The sequence below is a fragment of the Fusarium keratoplasticum genome, chromosome 1 (assembly GCF_025433545.1).
Source record: "Fusarium keratoplasticum isolate Fu6.1 chromosome 1, whole genome shotgun sequence".
NCBI classification, from domain to species: domain Eukaryota; kingdom Fungi; phylum Ascomycota; class Sordariomycetes; order Hypocreales; family Nectriaceae; genus Fusarium; species Fusarium keratoplasticum.
In genome coordinates this window covers 5,721,668-5,740,067 of record NC_070529.1, presented here as the reverse complement: position 1 = coordinate 5,740,067, position 18,400 = coordinate 5,721,668, and the positions used below count along the sequence as shown (strand labels likewise).

At 54.3% G+C, this 18,400-nt stretch overlaps 4 protein-coding genes across 4 annotated transcripts; 1 reads left to right on the top strand and 3 right to left on the bottom strand.

Annotated features, from left to right (window-relative positions):
• Window positions 1-1,464: 1,464 nt before the first annotated feature.
• Window positions 1,465-3,621, bottom strand: NCS57_00171700 (uncharacterized protein; the record flags this gene model as incomplete). The annotated part of the gene is made up of 4 exons (XM_053051772.1): window positions 1,465-3,016; window positions 3,073-3,310; window positions 3,448-3,516; window positions 3,588-3,621. 4 exons carry the CDS (start codon window positions 3,619-3,621, stop codon window positions 1,465-1,467), a joined length of 1,893 nt encoding a protein of 630 aa, XP_052920287.1.
• Window positions 3,622-7,329: 3,708 nt separating this feature from the next.
• Window positions 7,330-7,966, top strand: NCS57_00171600 (FAS1 domain-containing protein; the record flags this gene model as incomplete). Its single annotated transcript, XM_053051771.1, has 2 exons — window positions 7,330-7,884; window positions 7,934-7,966. 2 exons carry the CDS (start codon window positions 7,330-7,332, stop codon window positions 7,964-7,966), a joined length of 588 nt encoding a protein of 195 aa, XP_052920286.1.
• A 658-nt stretch (window positions 7,967-8,624) lies between these two features.
• On the bottom strand, window positions 8,625-10,762 carry NCS57_00171500 (MADS-box domain-containing protein; the record flags this gene model as incomplete). Its single annotated transcript, XM_053051770.1, has 3 exons — window positions 8,625-10,370; window positions 10,464-10,620; window positions 10,707-10,762. The coding sequence occupies 3 exons, from the start codon at window positions 10,760-10,762 to the stop codon at window positions 8,625-8,627; spliced, it is 1,959 nt and encodes a 652-aa protein (XP_052920285.1).
• A 3,224-nt stretch (window positions 10,763-13,986) lies between these two features.
• Window positions 13,987-18,074, bottom strand: NCS57_00171400 (Transcription initiation factor TFIID, subunit TAF1; the record flags this gene model as incomplete). The annotated part of the gene is made up of 4 exons (XM_053051769.1): window positions 13,987-14,095; window positions 14,625-14,819; window positions 14,870-14,926; window positions 15,091-18,074. The coding sequence occupies 4 exons, from the start codon at window positions 18,072-18,074 to the stop codon at window positions 13,987-13,989; spliced, it is 3,345 nt and encodes a 1,114-aa protein (XP_052920284.1).
• Window positions 18,075-18,400: the final 326 nt, after the last annotated feature.

Below are 18,400 nucleotides of genomic sequence, written 5' to 3'. Positions count from 1 at the left end.
CTCGTTTCCTTTCTTCTTTGTCTTCTTGTCTTTTTTAGCTTTCATGCGTCTTGACGTAGCCATTCATGCCATGCCCCCGTGTCAACAATAGCCTTGAAGCCCAAAACTCTAGACTAACACATCAGACCATGATAGCCACGGCAATATACCGAACCTCCTTCACCCGCGCATTCCTCCTCCACCGGGCGGTTTAGCACCAAGACACACATGTCTCACAGCTTCTCCCCAGTTCGAGACTCTCAGCCCAACCGTATTTGCAGGGCTATTCCCGCCTCGTCCAAGAACCACATCAACTCGTCATCCCAAGGGCATGGAATGAATTGCAATAGTGGCCATAGGATTAAGGGTTATACGCAACCACAAATTAGACTCTTTTGCTGTAATAACTAACCGAGGCACGCATATTGCGGCATCGTCAGCTATCACATCGAGGACCGAGCCCGTCAAGCTGTCGTCAATGGCGATGCCCGCAATCTTGCGAGCTTGGATCGATCGAGTCCGGCTCCTCGTCGCGCGCTTTCTTTTGCTCCCTCAACTCCAGCCGCGTTTTGCCATAGTACGCACTAGATGTCAATGGTTCCCAGCCATGAAGGTCACTGTGCTCCAGACATATCCCTCCGTCTTTTTTCCCCTCGTCGTTTTCCTTCTTGCCGTGCTCTTAGTAACTCTCATGGTGGGCAAGGCCATCACCGTCTCTTGTACAGTCAGATAAATGACAAGCCCAGAAGAAACCATCAACGGATCGACCCTGCCACCCATGCTTTGCAACAGGTTGAAACACTTTTGATAAAGACTCGACGCCATCTCGATCATCAGAACACAATTGACACGCTTGCAGCTCAGGGTCCAGGAGACGCCGGCTGAAGTGACACAGGCGCATCCACAGCCCTCATCATAGTGCACCGTGCCGAGATGAGATGATGCGATCAATAGACAACTCATTGCTTGCCGAGGACAAAGCTCAAGGCAATCCACTCCCCTTCAGACTATCATCCTCCATCATCTCTTTACTTCTGGAAGCCCCATAACTTCCTCCTGTCCTACCGTCCGTAATGTCCTACCGTCTGTAACTCGTACCACATACAGCTCCGCCTTGTCCACGTCAAAGCCACTCTCCCATAGCCCGACATGTAATTATACATCTCCCCGATTGTTCCACTCGTGACACCAAGCCAAAGCATCGAAAAGGTATGCGCCCAGCCACGAACGACTCCTTCATTCACATTGCCAAGTCACCATCACCACGTGCACGAGACCAAGTGTTCAAATCTAAATGGTGTCTTCATAAATAGTATCAAAGTAGATTGCAACAAATCTGCATGAATCCCGCCATATCAATACAAAATCCTTGACGCCTAATGCCATAGCCCCTTTTCAGCATGAGCTACAGACTCTCGCACAGAACTCAAGTCATTACGGCTGCTTGCCGCGTCACCATAGTTACACAGGGTAATCACCTCTCTCTCAAGGCTCCAGAGTCACGTCCTGGCCCTTGACGCGGCCAATCACCTGCTGAGGAGCGTACTTGGGGATCACCTCGTCGTCGTGCAGCATCTCAAACTCCTCGGTGGCATCGCGACCCATAAAGTTCAGGATAGCCTGGACGCCGCCGGGGTGCTCCTCGAGCCAGTCGCTGAGGTCCATCACGACTCCCTTGACAACAACCCACACGCTCTCCTTGGTGTTGTGCTTGGCAATCTCCTCCATAGTGAACTCCTTCTCAGGGACCTTGAACGACTTGGGGTCGTTGGGCTTAGATGCCTTGGCACCATCCTCCTTGACGGGAGCGGGGCCGGCAGCAGCCGTAGCCTGCTCGGCGATTGCCGAGGGTGCACCGGAGCCGGAAGGAGCAGCACCGCCAGCGCCCCACGAGACTGTGACCTGGTTGGGGACCGAAGGGTCAAGGTGCAGCGAGATCTGGCCGACACGCTGAGCGGCGCCGGCACTGCCCTGGAGAGCCTTTCGGAAGAGGTAGTTGCTAGCAGTGTCACCAGCGACACGGCCGTACACGACACAGCCGAGAAGAGACGAGCCACCCAGACGGTTGGCACCGTGGACACCACCAGCCAGCTCACCACAGGCGTAGAGACCCTCGAAGGGCTGCTTGTCCTGGTTCAGGACCTCGGCCTTGTCATTGATCTCGATACCACCCATGGTGAAGTGCAGAACGGGCTCCATGACGGCAACGTGGAAGTCGTCATCAATGTCGAGGGGCAGGTTGTGGAAGAACCTCTTACCCCAGGGGTCCTTCTGCTTGCCATCGGCAATGGAGTTGTAGGTCTTGAAGGTCTTCTGGAGGTGGTCAGGGGTGCAGCCAATCTCCTTGGCGAGCTCCTTGCCGGTCATCTTCTTCATGAGGCCACGGCCAGAGTAGTGGCGGGTGTGGAAGTCAAGGACCTTGGAGGCCTTGGAGTTGAGCACAAGTCGGATGGGGAACTTGTTCTTGTCCTTCTCCTCCCACATCTTGCCAGAGACGTAGTCACGGTGGCCGAGCTCATCGCAGAATCGGTCACCGTCGGCGTTCAGGAGCAGACCACCCTCACCACGGAGAGCCTCAGCGGCAAGGAACTTCCACTTGGAGCCAGGGTCCTTGGGGTCAACGAGACCAGTGGGGTGGACCTGGACCTTGTCCATGTCGATACCGTTACCGCCAATGGCCATGACCATCTTCTGACCGTCACCAGTAGCGTGTGTGCCGTTGGTGGTGGCAAGGCCATAGGTATCGGGGCGGTGCTTCTTCAGCAGGGAGGAATCGGAGAAATCGGCAGCATAACCACCGGTAGCAAGGACGACGGGGCCGTCAATGGAGATGATCTCGCCATCATGCTCGTACTTGACACCAGTGACGTGGTTGCCCTCCTTGTTCAGCTCGGTGACACGGGCCTTCTTGATGATCTGGACACGCTCGGGCTCGTTCTCGGCAAGCTCCTCGAGGCGCTGCATGAGGGCGTAGGTGATGGCCATACCGGGGAACTTGGCATCGTGTCCTCGGTGGGTTCGGGGCTGGGAGTGACCACTGTAACAATTGTCAGATCCAACTCTCAAATGGCAGCGCATGGGAATTGAACTTACCCCAGACGAGAGACGAGGGTGAGGTCGAGGTTGAACTCATCCTGAAGCCACTCGACGGCAGCGGCGGACTTGTAGGTGAGGACCTTGATCAGGTCGGGACGGGCCTTGTCACGGGCTGACTTGAGGGTATCATCGTAGAACTGCTTGACGCTGTCGGGAATACCGGCCTCGACCTGTGTCCGGGTGAGGGCACCGTTGATACCGGAAGTAGCCTTGGTAGAGTTGCCGCCGAAGAAGCCTGCGCGGGGAAGCACATGTCAGCAGAGGTCACACGGGAGCGAGCGCAAGTGCCAAGTGGTGGAGGGAATAGTCCAGGTCAAGGCGCGCAGAATGCGCCAAGAGCCTGCAGTGTGAGATCATGTGAAAGCGACTTACTCTGCTTGTCAAGGACAACGACGTTGCCGCCAGCCAGGTAAATGGTGTGCGCAGCAGACAGACCAGAAACTGAGAATCAAGTTAGCCAGGGAACTATCAGAGTCGCGAATGGCGACTCAGGACAATGCGCAAGAACTTACGGCCGCCGCCCACGACAATTACTCTAGGAGCCATTGTTGTGTGTGTATGTGGTGGTGATGGGGGATGAGGATGTCGGTGATGACGTGATGGGGAATAGGGATGAAAGCAACAAAGCAGTCGCACGTCAAGCAAGAGGAAAAGGAAGGGTGAGGATGGAGAAGTAAAAAAGAAGTCAAAGTTTGGACGAGAGGATCAAGGTCGAGTCTTAAGTCTCTGCCGGAATGGGGTGCGACGCCAACAAGGCCGAGGAGGCGAAGTGAGCGAGCCGAGGTCGAGGGATGGGGGAAGGTACGAGTGTGAGTGTGAGCGTGTGCGCGCGACAGACACCGGCCTGGCAACTGCGACAGCGGTAAACACCTGGAAGGCGCGGACCACCCTTGGGTTTATGGGGAAACTGCGTCAACGACCAGGAGTGGGCCTGGGCTGGGCTGTTCAAGGTTCGAAGGTTATACCAGAGGTACAGTTACGTCGGAGACCCTAGAGAAGCGTGTGCTTTGAAGACAGCACAAGTATCTATACCCTGTTCTTGACAAAGGACAAACACGTTAGCCAATGTCCTCCTCATGAACTTCTGTAGCAAAGCCTGATGTCACGGCGCAAAGAAAGACATCCCCAGGATGGGCCGTCTCCGTAACGTTCGTTTGCGGGGAGTCGCAAATCAGCTGCCGGCGTTTTCTCAGCAGCCCAGGCTTGGTCCCCGGAAGCGGATGTTCTGCCCGCTGGAGCTCTAGCGTCTCAGGTCCGCCAGTATCCGACCCCGCCACTACCCAATTTTGGGGGAACAGCCAAGTTGGAGGATCTCGAAACTCACCTTGAATTGGATGGGATAGGATGTGATGCACGCAAGAACAGGTTGGTTGGAGGAGGTTGAACCATTAAAGGGTCAAGACTACGGAGAATACAAATACAAGCTCTCCGACTGGATCACCAACCTTCTCTCTTTCCCTCCGATCCTCTCGCCGCAAGCTACGCCGAAAGGCCGTACTCCCTCTCTCCGGCCACCGTTCTGCGCCGGGCAACCCACCGATGACCTCTTCCTCCGCTGTTCGCTGCGACCCTCGACTCCCCTGACTGGCCACACGGTCCGCTCTCTCTCGCGTGCGGTATGCCGAGGTCCCCGCTTTTGGCGACGAGGAGAAGGAGATGGGGGATTGGAAATTGTGGGGGGAGCTAAGGATATCCCTGGTTTGGAGGCCCAGCTCGCTGTTCTCATTCCCGAGCTTGGGGGAGCTGTTTGAAGTGAGACGAGGTTGATTGTGAGAGTTGCACGTGGTGTGTGTTGTTGTCGACCATGGTAAGTTCATCTCTTCTACTCTCCAATTTCCACGTCAAAGCATGTGAAAAGAGTCTCTCCACGTTCATCTCCTCATGCAGCTCTCCATCTTCTCTCGACTGACATCCAAAAACTTTGGCCAATGATGGTCGCCTCCCCCAAACCCCACAAGCCCCGGACTTGTCACCGAGGCCTCGGCCATGTGACCGGACCGCAACGGTCCGCACTGGAGGACTTGCTCCAACTGGTCACATGACTACAGTCCAGCCGCAAACCCGAAGGACTCAAGTTGCTGACCATTCTCCGCGCTTTCACTCGACTTTCACATGCCAATGGCTCTCCAACAAGAGGCACATGAGTCGTTGGAACTCGTCCCCAAGCCTCGATCAACGCTTATCCATGACGCCCATGACCCATTCAGCCCTTCGGTGCATTAGGGTCCTCATCCCGTTTGTTCCTGACGTTGTTGGATCGTCTTCTCATTCGTTACGCCTGGATGGAAGGCCTTTCGAGCCGCCGCCATTCCCACGCCCACGAGTAAGGTAGCATGGTGAGGCTTGCGACAAGTTGATCATCTGGCCCTTGAAACTTTGCACGTCGAAGGTTCAAAAAAGCACGTGAAAGTGCTCTTCCGCCGTCTGGGGCACCAAGCGAGACAGTTGACTTTCCCCAGATTCTGCACGTGCATCATCTGACCCCGGAAATGAGACTGAGCCTCCGCCACTGAGGTCGTCCGTTTGTCCAGATTGCCATCGCTTACCTCCGTTGCCGTGAGCTGATTGCCTCCTCTCCGCAGAGTGCCAAGTCTGGGGATGCTGACTCAGCTGTCACTTTCACGTGTCTGAGACGGGACTTCACTTGGTGTGCCGAGTCAGGGAAGCGAGCAGGTTTGTTCAAGGAGAATCGAATGAGTGAAATGGATGGACAAGCCAGGGGGGTGATGTTGTAATGAGGCCGTTGCTTGATCCTTGCCATCACCATCATGAGGACATTTGCAGCATCCAGCTCGTAGTTGGCTACCCTAGACAGTCCAGTTTCAACCTCAGCAACAACTTGTTCCCCAGAGCCACTGCCCTGAAGCCCAAAAGAGCTGAATGGGACCTGCTTTAAAGCAGACGGTTGCCCGTTTGAGACGCCTCGTCACTCCTTTGCTTTCTTGATCAGGCAGTCTTTCCTTATCGTGCTGGTTTCTGGCTAAGACGCCTTGAACTTTATGTTGAACACCCGACAATGGACTAATGGAGTGCCATCACTGAGCCCAATCACTCTTAACGGTAGCCAAAAAGGAGTTAAAACACTCGGTGATGATTTAGAGAACAGGGCGTTATAATACTGTTGTCCTATACAACTAACGGTGTTCCCGAGTGCGGAACTTGGGTGGATATGATGAGATTTTCTTCGCTGGAGAGACTTGGCCAAAAGAATCGGTCTTCGTAGCACACTCTGACGTATGGTGACGATGTTGAGTTATGAAAAAGGCCATCTGCTCTCCTAGTTGATACGGAATGCTCTAGCCACATCAACCTCAGTTAACAACTACCCGACAATGGACGGAAGCTTAGCCCCTTCCTACCCAGATGCCACTATAGGAGTTTGAACAAATCGTGTTATTCTATTGGCTATTCCTCCATCACCACGGGACCCGTTCAGGCCTCCCTCTTGTCAAGCGCCCCTGTGCCCTCTTGCTCGGGCTACAGCAGCAACATGGTCAACAAATAACACAATCGCCGATTACACTAGCCAAACCTCGCCAAGTGACGAAGAGTCCCATAATATGGCGGGGTTTAAAATTTGTGACCAGAGTATAGAACCGGATTATCGACAGAACTTGTCTAGGATGTCTTGAGTTACTTGGACTGGTCAACACAGTGAGGAACTCAAACGTATTCAAGCAATACAGTTCTACTAAGCCCGAGGACATAAATTGACAGAGATGCTAGCGTATGGATCACTATTTGCCAAAGCACTCACCTTTTCCGTCTTCCTCAGTTTCTACGTGCACAACAAGTCTTTCTTCTCGTGATAGTGACACTCGTCAACCTTGCAGCCTTGCAGTCCACTTTCTCATTTTCACAACCCCTGCTGACTTAGCTCAGAAGCGGAAAAGTCAAATATGCATTGATAGCCCCTATTGGACTTTGGTGTTTCAAATAGAAAAGAGCCAGACCTTCTCCATGACTGCCTACAGGGTGGGCGACTCAAACCAAGAAGAGAGCTCACATCAATAAAGCTACCAGGCTGGTTCTACTTGACTACCATAGGCATGGCTAAACAGTATGGCAATTATGAAAGCTGACCATATTTCACCTCATCGAGAACAGAAGAGTTCCTTGGGTTGAAGGGATGGTCAGGTGTAAATTCCACGTCCCGTGATTAGTCACGTTACCCCCTCCTCAAATCCCGCTCCTTCCCAACCCGCATCATGACGTACCACCCGCAGCAACCATCACCAAAGTCCAACCATCACCATGAAACCTCTCCTCGCGTTATCAACCCTCCTCACCCTCTCCACATCCTCCCAAGTCCCTCTCGGCGACGTCAAACCCGACCTTCACCGTCTGCACCTGCCCGTCATGCCCGCAGCGCCGCTCAACCAGCCCTCGATCGCCCTGGCCGACATCCTGGGCACTCAGCGCTCGCTGACATCGTTTTCTTCGTTTGCGCGGATGGATCCTGCGACTGAAGAGCGGCTCTCCGACCTTGGGACAAATACTACTGTTCTTGCGCCGCTCAACTCGGCTGTGGACGCGCTCCCGCGGAAGCCATGGGAGCAGCCGGGGGATTACGCTGCGCTGGGGGCGGATGCGTATGAGGGTGACAAGGGGCAGGATCGCGCGCGGACGAATATGAGGAAGTTTGTGGAGGCGCATCTTGTGCCGGAGAGCCCGTGGGGGGAGAATGACAAGGTCAAGACTGTTGGGGGTAAGGAGGTTTGGTGGGTTGAGAAGGATGGCAAGAGGGTGGTTATGCCGGATGAGATCGAGGTTGAGCATGTGGTCGGCCAGGTCGGTAATGGAGAACTGGTAAGTTGCACATGTCGATGCTGGTGATGAACATACTAACGACGAGTAGTGGATTCTCAAGGGAGTATTGAACTACGCCTAACTTTTCGCACTCGAAGGCAACAGGATACACGAATAATGACACTTGATGATTTTGCGCACATGATTTGCTAGACACTACACTGCTTTCAATCACTATCTCAGTCTTGTTCACCCAGTATATAGAATTGACTTGATAAACGTGTTCACGTCGCCGGTATCATCTATGAACTCCAGATCAAAAGAAACCCGGTCAGAAAAAGGAATAAAACAACAAAAACACCATTGTCGAACCCTTAGAGTGGTGATTCCCACGTCTCTCATAACATAAAGTTGTAACCATTGTCCGCCCCAAGCCTACCGTCCAGCAGAAAACCCCAGAGACAAAGTCAGGGCTACAAACCCAAAGGTATAAAAAGAATTGAAAATGTCAAGAAGTGAACTTGAAAGGTTACCCGTCTGTGAAGAACGCCTCCCAATGTGTCAAGAAAAAAGTGCCGCAAGTAAGAAAAGGACGGCGATGCATCTGATGGATGATGCGAAAAGTAAGAAAAAGGCCGGGAATGTTGGCATGATACTCATAACGAGATTAAATGCATGGTCCACGCTATCATGAATGACACGCAGAGTCCAGCCCATTATGTCGTTGATCGTGGAATACATCAATAAGAACTTTTGAATGGTGAAGAATCGGGCAAGAATCAAGAGTCAAGTAGTCGAAATCACTCAACCTTGAGCCTTTTAGGGTCCGTCGACTCCTCTGCCTCACTCTGGGCTGTGGCACCCAACTCGGGCGTTTTACGCTTCGTTGCCGTTGAATTGCTTGTATTGACATGCAAACTCGAATTGTAGGTGCCGTTGGAGGTGGATGTAGCGTTATTCGAGTTGCTATTGATGCTGGAATTCAAGTTGTCATCTCTTAGGAAGCTGGGCCCTGATCCGACTACAGGAGTAGCAAAGTTGAGCGGGCTGGGAAGCGTATTGCTGTCGCCTCCCCTGAAGTTCCAATCTGGGTAGAAACTACTTGGGCTTGGCAACAACTCATTTGTCAGGAATCGAGACGGTAGTGCTGATACTGGAGTGTCTCCGTTCACGTTCTGCTGAGGCGGCGGCCGAGCAAAGGGATTTGGTGGCCCGGTGGCGCCGGCTGACAGCAATGTTTGGGCAGAAGGTGATGGAGGCGGTAAGACGAGCGATGACTGAGAGTTGTGGCGTTGAGGCGCCTGCGTTGTGCTCTCAGTAGGATTCCGTGGTGAATTAGAGTCAGCTGTGCGCGCGCTGCCACCAGCCTCTGAACCGCCATCGGGAATCTGCACCGTCAAACGGGGCCCCCTAGGCCGCGCTCCGCCGGGACCACCGCCAACCTTGACGCTGTTGGACCGTGAGGGCGGCGTCAATGTGGTCTCTGGTATTGATGACAATGAGACAGTTCGGGACTTGTCATCAGCTTGTGTGCTGGCGCGCTGTGGCAAGTGAGGCGATTTTGAGGTGTCACCCACTCGGTTGAGCGCACCCACATCTACCGACTGCGACCGATTGGCGGCACTGGCCGCATTAGCTGCCGCTGCTGCAGCCGCTGATTCCGATTTCATGGGCTCATTTGCGAAAGAGGCAAGATGCTGGGACAGAATAGAACGGTTCTCCTCAATGGGCGTAAAGATGCTGTGAGATTTCCGCTGGGGCAGTTTCTTGATGGCTGTATCCGTGTTGAGCAGGGGCGGCTGAGGGCGTTCTTGGGATTCCGTCTTGGGTTCCACGGGAGGAGGTGGTGGAGGGTCCTGCAGACGACGCTCGACCTGCTGCGGCTGAGGTGGAGGCGGCGAGATTTGCGGTATAGGGTTCGGTGGCAGTTGCTGGTGGTTTGGCTGAGGAGACGGGGTTGGACGCGCCGGAGCCTGGAGCCCTTGCGAAGGCGGTTGCGACGAGTAGGCAGGAGGCATAGGCGATGGCATGGGGGATCTTCGGTCGTCCATGTAGGGACTGTGCTGCGGCATTGGACTTGGCTGTGGGTGGTAGGTGGCATACTGAGGGGTAGGCCCCTGCTGGGGCATCAAACCAGAGGGATGAGGAGGGTTGTAGATGGGAGGCGTAGGCATATAGCTAATCCCGGCATGCGGAGGTCCGGTAGGAGGCGGAGGTTGAGAGACCATGGCGGGGCCCATCCGGCGGATGTCATTTCGAGATCCCGGCCGTGAGCCGATCGAAGGCTGTGGGGTATGCGTGCGCTGAATAGGATGGCCCGGGTGTCCTTGGAAAGGGCCGTTGCCAATGGGCGGCGATGCTGAAGGCGTGTGGTGTCGGATCTGGGGGAACGGGGGCTGGGCCTGGCCGTGAAAATGGGGAGGCATCATCTGGTTCTCGACACCTTCGGGCGCGTGGGGAGGAGTGCCATCGCCCTCCTCTTCCTCCTCCTCGTCGTTACCGCCGTTGAAATCGGATGGGCCTTTGTGTTCGTTGGGACCGCCATGCTGTAGTCCAGTTAGCATGCCATGACGCGCCGAGGTTGCGACCGCAGATGCTGATGCTGTATCATATGCGCCTACGGGCGGGGAGACACTCACATATTGGTATCGTGTGATGAGCTGTCGCATATCTGAAGATGAATATTCGTAGAGCTTCTTATTATTGCCAAAAATGAATACGGCGACATCGACGGAGCACAGGACGGAGAGCTCGTGTGCCTTCTTGAAAAGGCCGCCCTTTCGCTTCAGGAAGGTGCTGTTCGCGACAGTCAGTCGCAAGCTTCGAGGGGCACCTCGGATCGGATTCCTGCGCCAGTGGTGCAAGAATCTGGGAAAACTTACACAGAGCGATTCCTGTCATCCTTGATCGCTTTGATTTCAATCTTTCTTCGTCCCATCTTGATCAGTTGTGTGTCTGAGCTGGAGGGAAATGGATCGCGTTTCCACGCGGGGCGATCGAACGTTGGTGGCGGAGGAACGCGGCGTGATGGTCGTCAGTAGCGCCAGAGCCGTCGAGTCGATCGCAATACGTGACGATGGCGCGTCGATGATCGTGAATAAGAGAAGTCGGGGAGTTGAAGCTCAAAAAGTCGTGCCACCAGAGTCGAATCGAGTCGGGCCAAGGTCAAGTGGGTGGTGGTAAGCGAGAATAAAGGGTCGTTATGGCGTCGAGCAGGAAGGGTATCGAAGAATGCTTCGGAACGAACGAAATGCCACGAAGAAGATGGAGAGAAAAGGTGACAGAAAGTGAACCGAAGAGAGATGTAGAGAGAGAAAAGACGCTGGTGAGATGACGGAGGCGGCTGTGAAATGGCCGTCGAGAGTTGAAGGACGGATAAGAGAAGAAAGTGTGGAGCGGGAGGATTTGGGAAGGGAAATGTGAACGAAGGGGATGGGAATAGCCGATAAATGAGGACCCCGAGGCCGTTGCGACCTTTGTAGCTTAGTGGGCGCGAACTGGTGATGGGGTACCTGTGCAGTAGCGCGTGGGCGGTATCTGTGTCGACAGAGCCAAGCTCGGCTGGGTACCTTTTTTAGCTCTGAGGGGATGGAGAAGGGTCCGTGGGAGAGCGTTGATTGATGACGACGGCATGCGATTCGCGATAATCTCTTTGTATCTGGGAGCAAGTTCACAGGGACAATATGTGCGATGGGGAGCGACAGAGGATGGTTGTCGCAAGTGCGCAGCGCGACGCGAAGAGAGTCAGAGAGAGGGGACAGCTTCAGAAGTGAACAGAGTGCGCTCTCGCTTCCCTTGGAGGCGATGCGATGCGCCAGAATGCGACGATTCGACCAGGGACAATGCGACAGACAAGCGACGCACCCGCTGCGGTAAAGGCCTTGTCGACAGCGGTCGAGGATCGATAGACGTTTCGATGGGGCTGAATCTGGCGTTTGTGGATGTGGTTGGGATGGCTTCTAATAATAGACGGATCGTGTTCACTCGGGGGGCCGCGGGATGATGGGAGAAAAAAGAAGGCAGCATGGAAGGCGGGAAAAAAAATGATGCCTGCTTAGCTAAGGCGGACGTGAGTGGACGGACCTCACCGACGGGGTGGATGTGGACGCGGTTTGGGATCCGGGTGGAGATTCACGGCACTGTAGAAGGGGTCCGGGTGCCCTAGGACTCTTCTTGTCTGGCAGGGGTGATGTGATCCCCTAGAAACGGGCGTCAACCTTCAGGGCCGTCGGCTGTCCCAGCCACCAACCTCATCACACATCTTGGACCTCCTCTCTTCATCTTGATGAGCCGTACCACGTTTCATTCTGCGCAGAATCGAGCTGCTCCGCCTAGCCACCGGGATGTTTCTCTTGGCGCGCGCTGTGACAACGCAAACTACGACAGGGAGTGTCCCTGGAACCGACGGTTCTTGGTGCCTGGTTGCGTCACTCTGGTGCTGTCTTTCTGCAGGCGAGTTGGGGGATAGATGGGGTTTCAGCAGAGCATGCATCTTTGTATGCTCGTATTCCGTCGACAACATGATGCGTGAACCTCTTGTCATGCATCTGATATGGGCATTGCAAATGAGTTCAGATCTGAAACGCGCACTTGGAAATTCAAGCTTCCAAGCGCAAAAAACGTTCCGAGAGCGAGGGCCAATTCCTGGCACTTCCCCTCTAACCGACGCTATCACCTCTCCGAGCTAGGGCGTCGTCCATCATCACCAACGACGGGATTGACAGCACAGCACACACAACTTTGACGGCGCGCCCCGTGACGATTCACCCTGCATACCCTAAAACCTGCCCGTTCCTGCTGATCACTTTGCTGTCTATGTTTCAAAACGGACAACTAAACTGCCCCACGACAGCTGAGCCTCCCTCCCACCCTTCTCTGCTGCATCGACTTTCGTATTCACCATGCGCGCTCTTCTGTAGCTTGGCTTCTTTCCTGTTTATCCGGGGATACCGTTCCCGTGCCGTGCCGTGTGTTTGCTAATTCGGTTTCTGATGCACGCACTCTCTCTCAAGGTTCGCAGCTTTTGTTGTGTTTCTGCGTTTCTGACTCCATCACTTAATCCTCTCCCCGGAACACATGATCCTAGAGAGTAAAAAAGTCAATGACTTGCTACTTCATGATAATCAGCTATCAGATAGACACCCCGCCGCAGAAGCTGCTCAGCCTCCTTCCCAAGCCCCCAAGCCCAATCCCAACCTCTCACGTCCACGTTCTCTCATTCAACTCCCGCCTCCCCGGCCGAGTGAGTGCAGTGCCGCACGCAATGGGATCTCATGTCCCATCCAAACCGGGTCCGGTGCGCTTCTAAAAATACAATTATGCATGGCAGCCTCACGCGGGTTCCAGGTCATGCAAGACCCGACCAACTTTCCAGACCAATTAGCCCGTTTTCACCAGCTTTTCTGTGGAGACGCAACGGGGCTAATTTGGTGGGCTACGCTTGACAGGAGAGACTTCTCGATGCTGAGAGGTCCGAGGATCGATGCAGATGCCTTTGCACCACCAACTTGTTGGCTGTTTGCGTCTTCACCGCATCGAGATTCTCACATCACCTCACTTCACTTTGGGGGCACAGCCTCTTTCTCCAACCTCTCAACCGAAGGGCTTGTAGACAGTGCTATCAACGCTCCGAGGTGCTGTCAGTCCCCTCCCCCAGTCAATGATCAGCTTCCGGCTCAACTCGGACACACAGGTTTAAGGCCCAGAGAACAGCATTGCAAGATATTAAAAGTTTTAATTGACGACCGCAATCACAGTCTCATAGTCCGCTTGTAAGGCCTGTCCTGCCTGGCCTTCCCTCATGGCCCTTTTCCTCTCGAGCAGCAAGTATCGTATCCCCAACTCCAGTAAATGCAGTAAACCATCGCAGTCGGCAATCTCGATGCCTTGATGTGCTTTTCGCAAAAAGAAATGAAAAACCCGTACCCTTCCATACCCTCCGTCCGAGTAACCCAAAAATTTTGAGGACTGCATGTCTCTCCCTGAGCACCTCCACCGAGTGACTCGTTTCTCACTCTCAACATCTGACTCTTGTCGGTCCAGTCATTTCGCTCGTTGTCGCAGTCGCGTTGCTTACAAAGACCAACCAGGACGTTCGTGCGTCATCTTTATCTCTGTTCGCTCGAGAATTGGGCCAATTGTGGCCGGCAAAGCAAAGCGGTGCTAACTTGGTGACCCAGCAGTGCCCGTTGGGGCGTTGTAGTTACCAAAGCCTCCATGCTCGGCAGCACCGTTGTCCGCCTTCATCGTACCGTTGAGCAGAGGACATAACCTTGAGCCACAAGTTAGTAAAAGGTTTTGCGAAGATGTCTCAAATACAAAAGAAATGAGAAATGCAGTCAAGATGTCGCAGGTTGTCGCCAGAGTCGAGCCGAGTCAGCGCCAGCCTGTCCCAGATCGCCATCTGGGCATCGCCCGTTCCCGTTGGATGCGTTTTAGCTCCCGCCGGTCACGATCCAGTTGCTGTGCCCGAGCTTTCTGCTCTCGGGCCTGTCGTTGTAGCTCTTCTTTGAGCTTTTTTTGCGCTGTTCTCTCCTCTTGTAGCCGCTTGGCTTCGGCTTTTCGACGCTCCAGCTCTTCCTGCTTCTTCGCGGCTTTGTCGATCTTTTCTTGTTGGCGGGCAGCGAGCTTGTCTCGTCGGGCCTTCAACTCCGCGGTTCTGCTTGCCTCCCGATCGCACTTTTCCATCAAGATCTGGAGGCGAGGCTTGCGCTTGGACTTGGCTCGATGGGAAGATCCCCACCCATCAAACGGCGATGGGGAAGGGGATGAAACTGGGGGTGTAATTGGGGGAGTCATACTTCTTATTGGTCTTGATGTGACCGACCTGGCCACAATTGGCACACTTGCGAGTTGTTCCAGTGGGGATCTTATCCCCATTAACGCTCGGTGATGCGGCATCACCAGCGCTGGCTTTCTGGTGCAGCTCCTTCTGCTGCTCTCGAGCTTGTCGTCGGGCCTTGTTCTTCTCGAGTCGCTCAAGTTCCTTCTTGATTCTAATCATGGTTAGTGAGACCGCTCCCTCTTCACTGCCAGAACAACATACCTAATGCCTGCAAGACGGTCATGGTCGGCATTGCCCGTAGGCCTTGAACTGTAGATGCTGTTGAAAGATATACGTAAGCCGCTGCACGAAACGAAAGTCCAACAATATCCCTCTGCGAGCCAGGGATGCCGACTCCGTATGATCGTTTTGGCTTGGTCGACAAGTGTCCCCTGCATGGCCTTCTCTGGATTGCGTTGTTGAAAATGGGTGTGGGCACGTACTCTCTCATTTCAAGGTCCGCCTCAGTTCGTCGCTTCATATATTGCGAAATCACAACCGGATCGTGAACAACTTCGGTTCGCTGTTGGATGGTGCCATCGGGCATCCGGACGTCTCGTGTAATGCGGATTGCGCGTCGTGGGTGTCGGCTGGATGAAGTCAAACCACTAATTTGGCTGGTACCGTCGTCGAACTGCGCTGGGGTCATCGCAGACTGCACGTTAAATCTGTCATCCTCATCTTCTGTCACTGCAACATCTTTGTCGTCATGTTCCTGAGCATCTGAGAGTGTCGCCTTCTGCTTCTCCCAGATCTCACGGATGCCCTCCTCATACATGGCCTGCTGCTTCTTGACGTTGTAAGCGTGCCCACCGTTTGCTCGCTTCTCCCGTTCCATGGCATCTGCCGACGTGGCAAGGGGTCCTTGGACGGCTTCGATATAACCACCCTTCATAGACGTACGAATGAAACTGAAACCGAGACCATGGCCTGTCGGGTCGCCTTCGCCGTGGAGTTGCAGCATGGCCTTTTGAGCGCATGCATCGATAAAGGCTTTTGTCGTCTTCCAAGGCGCCATCTTGTCGGCGAGGGTCTCTTCTTGCTTCTCTGGCTGTTTCTTCGTGCCCTTGGCCACTCTGCTACCATCCTCATCAGCATCTTCATCGTCTCCGTCTGCGTCTTGCATCTGAACATCGTCCTCGATAGTAGCGTTTCGAGGGTCGTAGCCGGCATCTTCCAGCTCCTTGATGCCGAGTTGCATTGCATCAAGCAAACAAACCTCCTCAGGCTTGATCATGGACCGGATCGCGCTCTCATCTGGTAGAATCTCTCCAGGCTTCAGACGCCACATGCCCTTTTCACCACTCTCTCGGTCATACTGAAGGAATTCCTTGAGCTTTTGACGGTTCTGAGTATCGGTTGACTCGGCGATGTGTTTAGTGATGTCAGACAGCTGGCAATTGTCCGTATCGCTATGCCTAATCATACGGAAAGCCAGCATCTTCATCCGGTTCTTGGAAGCATTCGTAACCTTGCGACTGTGAGGTCCCGGAACCTCCACCGAAGGGAATTGTTGGCCAACGACGTAGAGATGGTCAATCTTGTGCAGGAACCATTTGGACCCGTGCTCTCCAGTGGTGCTGCGAACAACGAGAAAATCGCTGCCTCGGGGGTTGTGCTTGAAAACGGGAGCGCGATACATTTCGTTGTGCAAGGTGGGAACTGTCTCACCAGCGTCAACAGTGCCGAAGAGGGAGAATGGTGATCGATCTTCAGGAAGAAGCATGCGGTACTCGCCGAGTTCTTGCTTGGGCAGCTGTTCGTCATCATTGTTGTCCTTTCGTCGATAATAGTTGATGAGACGGTTACCCATGCCAAAGTTGCTAAGAACTCGGGGGCGTTGTTCGCAGTATTCGTAAAGAACGGCGACGGAGTTGTCGTTGATGCTCAGGTCCTTGGACTTCAAAAAGACTTCGTGTGCCTTGCCCTTCATCTGCTTTCGCTTGTGGTGGTTGGGCTTGTCAAATTTGATGGTATGGCCAGCAAACTTCTTGTACCTGAAGCGAGGGCGATGATACTCATCAGTCGTACCACTGAGCTTAACCTTGTAGTAAGGCCACAACAGCTTGATGGCAGGCATACTGTGTTCGACAGAGATGTTGCCGAGAGTTGCGCGGACCTTGCTTTGGTGGTTCTCCTTGAGCGCCTCGTATGCCTCGTCGTTGGAAATGTTGAATCGCTGGGAGACATCGCGGCCGAGATTGCCATTGGCCATGCGCTTGAGTTTGTTGTCTTGGCGTGGTCGCTTTGCGCTTCTCTGGAGGTCTTGGGTGTCGAGAAGGAGATAAGGGTCGCCCATGTCGAGATGAACGCGCTTAGCGCCTCGGCGCGTTGTGTCTTCAAAGTTGTCAAACGATGGAGCCGAGTATCGGGGAATCTCAGGCAGGCCAAGCTGGACGGTCTTGCGCTTCTTGGGACGTTGTGGCGCATCATCTCCAAGGTCCATCAAAAATTCGGCATCCCACTCATCATCCTGCTCCTCAAATGCGCGTTTCCGTGCTTGCTGCTGTTCCTGCTCGGCGACTTGCTTCGCCTTAAAATTCGCCTCCACAGTGTTAATGTGGACACTCCAGTCCTCGCAGGCAAGTTCGATGTCGCGGAGGGTAAAGCCGGCAACGGTTTCCGAGTCGGATTCTTGGTCAAGGTCGAATTGCACAGTATCGTCGGCTCGGTTCGCATCGTCTTGACCACACACCACGAGGCCCCTTTCTTCATTCTGCTTCGCCTTACGAGTAATGGTTGCAGTGCCGGGGATGCGGAAGAGCTTTTCCTGGTCGGGGGCGAGATCCAATGTGAGTTTGCTGGTGACAAGAGGCTTCGGCTTCTTGACAGGCTTCTTCTCCTTCCATGTAGCCTTCTTGGCCGGAAGGAGTTCACTCCAGGTCAGAATATGTCCCTTCTTGAAAGCAGGCCAGGTAGCCTTGAGGAGATCTTCAACGGTTTCGGCCGGGGCAGGGATGTCGGGGTCTTGGTTCGCGCCGTTGAGATGGGGTTCGGGGTCGAAGTTGATGCCTGGGAAGCTGAGACCAGCATCCATAGGCTGAGTATCGTCACCAGTGTCTGCATCGCGAACGTGAGGCGCGGGGGAGGAAGGGCCGAGAATCGGATCGGGTGAGGATGGTCCTTCGCCAAACAGGTCGTCGGCATCATTACTAGTTCCGCCATCATCTGTCAGACCGGGCATCTCCATGGAAACGCCAGCGCTTGGCTCCTCCTCCTCTGGTAGATCATCGTCGCTGATGTCCTCAAAGTCCTCGGCGTCCTCGGCCTTGCCGGTTTGATCGAAGGGTGTATCGTCGAGCTTGAGGCCGCCATTACCGCCCTCCTGGCTCTGCTCGAGCAGCTTCGCAATCTCTCGGTCGTCGGCAGCATTCTGGGCCTTCCAGGCACTCTCATCAAATGACGAGAACTCGGTATCGGCAGCCATGGTCGCGGCGTCGCAATCTCCCCTCTCGACAGCGTGGAAGCCGCAGCAAGATGGCGGCGCTTATACCATGCTTCTCGCGCGAAACTTATGCTGGCGCGCTGATCGATCGACGGTGGGCGGCGCGTAGGAATGTCGTTTTCGTGCGAAAAGTCGTTGATTTGAGTTCGGTGGTTCACGTTGTTCACGATCACGGTTGGAGCTGGGGCGAGATGAACGAGGGCCTGAATGCTGAGTCAGCCAATAGAATTCGCGACAGGATGGAAGGGGGGAGAATGGTCCGTGCACGGCGGGGCCGCAATTAGAAGTGGCGTTTCTCGTCTTCAACA